The sequence below is a fragment of the Clytia hemisphaerica genome, unplaced genomic scaffold (genome assembly GCF_902728285.1).
Source record: "Clytia hemisphaerica strain Z4C2 unplaced genomic scaffold, Clytia hemisphaerica genome assembly, whole genome shotgun sequence".
NCBI classification, from domain to species: domain Eukaryota; kingdom Metazoa; phylum Cnidaria; class Hydrozoa; order Leptothecata; family Clytiidae; genus Clytia; species Clytia hemisphaerica.
Genome location: NW_027104448.1, coordinates 148,259 through 157,085, shown reverse-complemented (window position 1 = coordinate 157,085; position 8,827 = coordinate 148,259). Strand labels below are relative to the sequence as shown.

General features: G+C 36.3%; 1 protein-coding gene across 1 annotated transcript; it reads right to left on the bottom strand.

The window, feature by feature from the left end:
* Window positions 1-1,558: 1,558 nt before the first annotated feature.
* Window positions 1,559-7,090, bottom strand: LOC136821043 (angiotensin-converting enzyme-like). The gene is made up of 7 exons (XM_067077277.1): window positions 6,641-7,090; window positions 5,653-5,875; window positions 5,044-5,168; window positions 4,683-4,781; window positions 4,176-4,419; window positions 3,206-3,328; window positions 1,559-2,842 (listed from the first exon to the last, which is right to left on the bottom strand). Exons 1-7 carry the CDS (start codon window positions 6,921-6,923, stop codon window positions 2,587-2,589), a joined length of 1,353 nt encoding a protein of 450 aa, XP_066933378.1. The 5' UTR covers window positions 6,924-7,090; the 3' UTR covers window positions 1,559-2,586.
* Window positions 7,091-8,827: the final 1,737 nt, after the last annotated feature.

Sequence of the window (8,827 nt, the reverse complement as noted above, 5' to 3'; positions counted from 1 at the left end):
AATTTTTCCAGTGGGTCTGTGAGAAGGGGGTCTGTTAGAAAGGGTTGTGTTCAGCCAGCATCAAACATAAACAGGGAAACAATGGCATATTTTAAATCTCCAAAGCTATTACTTTTAAGGTCTCTTATTCTTAAGAAACATTTGAAAACTGAAACTCGCAAAAAGTTTCACTTTGATGAAAAAGTTGTTTCAAGTAGCCCCAGACCTTAATTAAGATGGATTGATATTACGTCTTTGAGAGATTTTGTACAATTTTTCATTTTCATTATCTATTCTTCAAGCCAAATCCAAAAATTTAATCTTTAGTAATAACAATGATTCATATGATAGATTTGACTGTTTGGTCGGTGGATAGCACTGACAATACCAGAATTGCGTCTTGTGCGACCTGCAAAATATTTAAAGACTGGGCCCGAGTTATCTTCATCACATTGGAGGCAATCATTCAAGCTTCCGTCAGGTTTGTTGTAGTCTGATCTCCAGTTCTTGATGCAAGTCCACCAGCATTTTGAACGCGTGTTTTTGATGTTGTATTCCCAGATATCAACGCAAGTTGACGTAAAACCAAGACCGTATAAACATCTACGAATGAGCGGACTGATAGTGCGTGCACCACACGCGCGGACGGGACCAGTCAGGTTCTGTTTAAGATAAACAGCAAGATCAGGTAAGGTTGAGCAAGCTCCACATCGACCTTGATGAGTAACGATAAAATCAGCTTCCAATGCACTCGCTTCATCTTTGAAGGTTTTAGTTTCATAAACCTTTTTATCTGGACCAAAATATTTCAAAGCGCAAACTGAAGTATCATCTTTGAGGTATGCCATGATCTTCTTCATTGATTCTGCTGTTTGATTTTTGTAAGGATTAGCATTAAATGTATAGTGCGTTGCAGCTTCCTTTTTTTCGAACGCTGCAATGGCCGCTTTTCGGTCGCACGGCCATTGGTCGCCGAAGACCTGTGCCAAAGCAACAGCCAAGACAAAATACTTGAGAGCCATATCTACGCTTCTATCTTTTGGAAAATTGATATGGAATGATCAAATTTGCAACATATATACCAAAAAATGTGAAGTTGGGAGAATATAAATTTGGTTACCAGGTTACTTTAAGCAAAACAAAGAAAGCAGAAACAAAACAAAGAAAGCAGACTGGGTACTAATTTGGTCAAGGTGGTCAAATCTTTTGTATAAACAACTGCATTCCTATTTCATTAAAAAGGGCAAATAAGTTTCCTCAGCTTACTTAAATATCAATTGAAATGCTTAAAAGCAATAGATTACTTTTTGTGTTGATTCAATAATCTGAAGGGTTATGAAACGGTCGTGTAGTGTGCAATGATGATAAGGTTTGTGCAATTTCTTTTGCACACCATCCAAAATAGATTTTGCCCAAGATAAACACAGTTTCCAAGTTGGCTCAGGACATACATTTAATATTATTTGAATTTGGGATGTTATGAACTAGGATTAAGATTAAAATTTCGTGTTTTAATTAACTCCCTGTTTTATTAATAGCCTTATGTTCAAATAATTGCTTAAGCAAAGGACTAAATTCATCAGGTATGAGAAACATATTCAAAATTCTATGCGAAAAAGAAAGTGAAATTTAAAAATGACAAATTCTTCAAAAATCTTTTAGACTCAAAAGAGGCGCCCCAGCGTTTTCCTGATGGCGTGATTGGCGTCTTTTCAAGTTCTTGATTTCTTGATTTAAGATTTGCGTGATTGCGTGATGGGAGGAACCAACGTGATAGAAAGGAAACTTAACTCGTGATAACGTAATTTTACATCATTGCTTCCTCCAATGTATACTGATAGTCTGCTTCGCAGACCTCTATTGGATAAATTTGACAGAATACATCACATTGCAAACTTGAAAAAATGAAGGCCCCAGCTGTAACTCTGATCACGATATCACGCAACTTTAGGTCTTTAATCACGATCACGCAAATCAACAAAAAATTTGGATAATCCCGCATTCCTTTGAAAGGGTCCAAATCAAGTATCACGGCTTAAAAATCTTTCAAATCACAATCAGGTTTTGATCTCTGATCATGCAATCACGAAAAATAAAATTTTTAATCACGCTAAAAAAAGGCCTCATCACAACATCACGCAAACAGCTTGGGGTCTCATTCATCGAGAAGAAGGGGACCATTATAAGCTATTTTTACGCAAAGCCAAAATATTTGCTAAATGGCATAGCATTAGCAAACAGACAGGTCCCTAAGTATTAAATATTAAATATTGAATCATAATTATGTTATCAATTATTCAAAAATACTGTAATTGCCTAGATATGGTCCACCATTATCTGCACCTTTAGTCACCATAAGCCCTGCATTACAAGTATGTCTGTTTAAAATCTCCAACCCCTTCTTCAAAAATTAGTCAGAAAGTCTGTAAATCAGAAATTCATGGATTTTCCGTGGCTTGTACCGTTCATCTTTCAGATCTTTTAAGGTTTTCTACTACTGAGAGATAATGGATCATCCCGGTTACTTTGTTGCCTCTTTCTAAAACCTTTCACCTTCTATGATAGTTGAATGGAATTTCCAATTATCCTGATGATTGCATCGCCAGCTCATAATACGATCATAATTAAAATAACCAATAGAAATGGGAGTAAAAAATTCATTTTAATCATTATAGCATTACTCCATACAGGGAGCTTTTCGTCCCAACCGATTGTATAGTTCTTTCTTTTGCGCTCTTTTTTCAACCATTCTAATAAAGGTTTGAAATACTGAATGAGGGGTTCCGCTGAAATTTCCGATGATCCTGTATATTGTTTCAAAATTTCCGGCCATTTTTTACTTTTACCCAATTCCAACATTTTCCTGAAAAAAGAAACAAATTGTTTCAAATAAGAGGTCATAGTCATTGACTTCCAAGCCCAAAGGGAAATGAAGCCACTTATTTCCCATCCAGAACGCCCACGCGTGGTTTTCAACACAAACGCCGGATTGAAAGTAAAATCCATCGCTAGATTTCAAAAAATGTAGTCCTCAAAAACAAAGAAACCGCTAGATACAACCCGACGTCATGATCGCAGCGCGTTCTAGGCGCGTTTTGGATGGGAAATAAGTAGCTTCACTTTTTCTGAATTGGTAGGAACAGAAAAATATACAGTCTTTTTGACTTGTATAGATTCATTCTATGATTAGATTACTGCACTACTCGTAAAATTGATCCGAAATTACCTTAACTTTTGACCGGCTTCTTTGGAATTTTCTAATGAGCAGAGATGCAGAGGACCTTCGTATCCTGCGTCTTTGCATGCTTGTGCGTAAAACGAAAATTGAAAGATGGTAGAAAAGAAATATCTAAAAAAGGAAAAAAAAGGTATTGAATCGATACAATCTGTTTTCAGTTCAATAAAATATGATCTTCACTCAAGGCGGAAAGTGTGTTTCAAGTGTCACCACTATGCATCATGGTATCTGTGTTTCGCGGGCACAGAACCAGTGGTGACCGGACAGCACTAAGCGTTCTGCCTTGAAAAAGGAGGAATTCCTACGTCGTAAGGAGTCATAGGCGTAGTGAGATACCCTGGAAAATTTATGGATGAGAGCAGTTTTTACGACACTGTAATTATTGTCTTTGTTTTATCAAAAGATAATGAAATATGTCATAAACGTCTGCACTCCCTCATATAAATTTTGCAGGGTATCTCGCTTTGCGTATAAGAGTAGGACCCAGTGGGGAGGGCTCATATCATCATATCATATCACTCGAGGCAGAAGCCAAAATTTTGGTCATTACATGGTTTAAGCCTGAAGAAAAGATCGCTGCATGTGCCAAACTCTCCAAACCCCAGTAACTTTAATCCAGTTAGAATGGGGATAAAAATTTCAATTGGGGATAAGACCCAAGCGTTGTTTCCCGGTTTTCCAGGGTTTTTCTTTTGTCATTTAGACAATTTTTGGCCAATAGTGCCTAAGCCTTCCCACCAAGTGACACGGGGATGGTTCACTTATCATCTTTCAATATCTAAGACCGATATCATTATTTAGAAAGATCTGAGAAGTCTTAAATTAACAATACTTAAATAATGTAAATACAATTCGGAAATAAATACTGGTTGAATAAATGGTGCAATAAATACTAGAGAAAATAGACAATCAACGTTTCATTATTTCAAACTATTCTAACCAAGACCACTTTTCTTACCTTATATAAGGAATATCCCACGCAATATGAAATTTGGCTGCTCCGTCTAAATCCATATCTTCACCTTCAGCCGGTGGTAAGATTCCTTGATATTTTAGCCTCAATTCCCACCATTTACGATTGTAGTCCTCAGGCTTGATATTTCCCTTGAATATTTCCCAACGCCAGATATCCATTAGTGCACCGTAAGGAAGGAAAGCGATAGTACGTAATGCTGATGTCATCAAAAAGTTGAGATTGGATGCTGTAAAAAGAAAGAAAGATATAACATTGGAAGCAAACATTTTGAATTTATAACTTTAAAATTTGCGAAAGCAAGGTTCCGATGATCGTGATTTTAGGACCCTTTCAAACATTGAGTTAGTTTTTCATAACCCTTAGATGAATTTCAAGGTGTTCAAAAGGTACCCTTATTTCTCTTGAATAAAACACACTGTCGAAGAAATTATGGATACATATGGGGCGCAACAAGCCCTGATCCAGGATTAATTTTCTTAAATCACATACCTGTAGAATTATTAGCTTGGTCGATCAAACCGATGGATTTGAGGTAGAGTGGTGTTTTGGCAGATAACATTAATGCGTCTCCAATTGCTTCGTGAAATCCTGGGAAAAGATTTTCATAAGTTCTCATCAACGGACTATAACGGGTATAAACGTTCTTAAATAAGAACAAAGATACACAATGAACCTAATTTTGGAAAAAAAGTAAGAATATACATTTGCATGAGACAATTTAGATCACGTAGAAAGGTTTTGGCGACTTTCCCACGACTAATTCACATTTCCTCACATCATTACATCTCAAATCTCAAGGGATTAAAAGGGATAAAAATTATAGGGCGAACCAAAATAGCCTTACACATACCAGGGTTAGCTCCTTGTCGAAAATCGAACGGTAGATCAGCATAGAACATGAAGTAATAAACATGCCCAAGTTCGTGATGAACTGTATTGAAATAATATTCGTTGACTGTACCACACATTGTCATTCTATGGATGAAAACAAACACAAACAAAAGTGAACAGTAGTATATTGACAAACAGTGGGGCAAACTTTGACCATGCTATAGTCTAACCCGAATTCAAAAAATTAAGAATAATCTCAAACACGCAAATTAGCAGTCGGACTGGCTCAATGTCAAACACGGACTCTATTTTCCGCCGTGCAACATATTACGTTTTGTAATATACAACTATGTTATATCGTAATATCATAATAATATATAACACGGATGATAGCATCGTCTAGGGCAAACTGTGTATCCTATGTAAATTTAGTATTTTGGTACCCCACTTTTAAAGAAAATAACTTTGGAAATAATAACACGTGCGACGGGAGCATGAAAGTTTTTGGATACTTTCCTTTTTTGGCCGGCAACTTCTGACTTAGGGATGTAAGAACGCAAAGGTGTGCCGAAGCTAGTTGAGCATCGGCCGCTTGGGCCAGTTTTGACTGTTCCAGCTGGGTGCCTACCTGATATCAGGAATGTCATCAAATTTTGCTCCCATATCATAAGCTGCTGGTTGACAAATCATTTGAATATTTTCCGGTTGAGTAAACACTGATCTTTTCCAAAAACTTTCTGATAGTTTTGGCCATCCAAGAGAAACAAAAAATTTCTCAGCAATGCGAATAATTTCACTAACGTTATAGTTTTTCTCCACTAGTTTTGGTGTCACTTGAATTCCAGATTCGTCTAAAGGGAAAGAATGGGATTGAGCTAAACAAGACAGCTCAAGATGTAGCTAAAAGAGATCAACACTCGATACAGTCATAACTTATGCTTGTTAGTAGAGGTCCCCCAAGCGGTTTACGTGATGAAGTGATAGGGACTTTTTTGTAGCGTGATTACGTGATTTGAAAATTTTTTCTACGTGATTGTGCGATGAGAGGTCAAAACTTGGTTTGAAAGATTCTTGAGATCTGGACTTTTTCAAAGGGATGCGTGATTGTCCCATTTTTTTCCTGATTTGCGCGATCGTGATTGAAGACAAAAGATGCGTGATATCGTGATCGCGAGTTACCGCTGGGGGGGGGGGCTCTTAGTAAGAGAGTCGCAAAATGCTACAGATGTTTCCGTCTTTTAGAGAATAGGAATGAAAAGACTTGTCCGCTATATTGAAGTCTAGAATGTTAGTTTTTTATAAAACACGTCGAATAAAATCAACACGAACTTCAAATAAATTTCTTTGGGGTGCATTAGTAGCTTAAAGAATAGAACACGCGATGTGGAAAAATCTACAGCGTAAATAAGATATTTTGAGATAAATTGTCACGGGTTAAGTACCCATTAAGTACCCGTTTTGCGGATGGTACTATTGGGAGACAATATTTTCTCGATTTTGTGACTGTCAAATCATACATGTTGGTTATTGAAATACGCATTATTAGCACTGTTTTGATGATAAATTTTATCCCATCTAGGTATTTAAAAAAATGGACTAAAATAAATGCTGGTTACCTGGGAATGGTTTAACACGATTCGCCAGCGCTGCCCAATTTGTTGTCCATAAATTACCCAACAAATGTGCTGGTATTCCTTTGCTCTCATCAATCAAGTCAGGATAAGTCTCAGTCAGACGATGTCGTATATATCCATGTAGTTCTTCATACATTGGTTTCAATTCAGACCAAAATTTCAATACGACTTCTTCAAGATCGTCAACTTCATATGCGAATTTACGGAATTCGGCCTCATTCGGGAACCCGTTATCTCGGGCACCTTGGTTTAGCAAGCTGACCATTTCAGTAAATAAAGGTGTTATTTTCGGACCTATTGAATTACGCCATTCTTTCCAGCAATAAAGGAGTTCATTGGCATCTGTAGATGTGGCAAAGATCTGAGCAACTTGGTTGACCCTCAGAACATCTTTATCTGTTTTTATTGTTTTTATATATTTCGGGCTATAAGGAACATGAGCTTCTGAATAGATTTTTTTCATCTGTGCCTGGACTTTGTTTAATCGTTTTGTGACTAAGGGGTCTTTAGCGGTGGCAGATACTAGTAATAATTCCAACTGTCTTTTGTTAGATTGATCCATAATCTTGTTTAAATCAAACTGTCCAGCTTTTGTCCGTAATTTAGAATTCCGTTTTGAGAATAACAGATCCATATCAGAGGCTAGTTTTTCATTATATTTTGTCATATTTGTGTTATAATCAAATTTAGCAACATTTCTTTCATAATTCAAGCGTGACATTTCTTCGTTATAATTTTTGAGAAATTTCGCAACTTTTTCTTCATGAGTTAACTGTGGCTTACTGTCTGTTCGCACAAGAATGACGAAAGTTACGGTAGCGAAAACAATTAGTTTGAGGGTTACCATTTTGTAATGAATTGGAGAACAGCCGAACAAAATCAATCAATGTTTGTGTGTCTAAAAATAAAAAAAGTTGGAAATATAAATTTGTTTACAAAGATTTTCATATGCCAAATAAGGCTTACTTTTCCCACATTGTGCCTGCGTGATCTGTTTTATAAATCTGTATATTATGTAATCTGTTTTATGTTGAACGGTGAAAAAGAATGCGGCTATTATATTTTGATTTTTCCCATGTAATCTGTTTTAGATGTACCATCCCTGCATGGAGAATTCGCCTAAGATAAAACCCAGGAAATCATAGTGCTTGCATTTTTAAAAAGCACATGATATATCAATGCGTATATTAAAAAAATCAAAATGTGTGTGAAGACTTGAGAACCAAAATATATGTGTCAAAAAGAACAGAATAATCCCCTAAATCCAAAACTATGACCCTACAAGATAAGCGTTAAGGGTCAACTCAATCGTTGTGTTGGGTCAGTTATATTTAGATGAGTCTTTTTGTTTGTTTAATGACAGTGATTATCACGCAAAATTGTTCTTTCCTCATATTATCAGTACATCAAAACAAATAATCTCACTAAAATGTAAACAGGGAATTACGGGAAGTAAGAAAATGTTAGATTGGGAACCCATTCAAAGGAATATTCATACACCTTTCGTAGTATAGTAAAAAGTTTCCCGAACCATAGAGTTTAAAAATTCTAAGTCCTATCAATTCCCTACAAAGAATTAAAAACACTTATGCTAAAAGTACCGTAAAATAAGTATACTGTCATAATCAGACAGCCCACAACCCTATCAGCAAATGATATTCGTCAGGAGAAGATTTTGTCACTTACACGTTTTTATTTATGAGAGCATCTAAAATTTTTGAAGCCCTTTCCCCATTTTGGGAGTATTGCTGTCCGTTTTCCTAAGAAATCGGGTGTTTTAGAGTCCGAAAAACCTTAAAATACTCTTAACTTGTTCTTAGAATTTTGACTTTCGACTCCTTATGTTTTTATGGTTTGTTCTTATAAAAAAACCAGGAACCAAAAATTTCGGTACCTTTTACCGATGAAAAGTTTTAGCAGACGAATTTTTTTTTACCATAGTAATTTTGAGGGAACTAGGCTTGAAAACACCAATAAAGTAAAGGACCATTACAGTTAGTTTCTGTGGCAATTAGCGTGGTGGCAGTGGCCCACTTTTTGGGGAGCGCCGAAAGACAAGGGTCGGAAAAAGGCGTCTCTGATTATTAATTCTAGTGCCCCTTTTCTTTGATACACCTTAAAATTTCGAAAATTACCTCCACGCAACGCTACTGTCTGTGGCAATCCTTT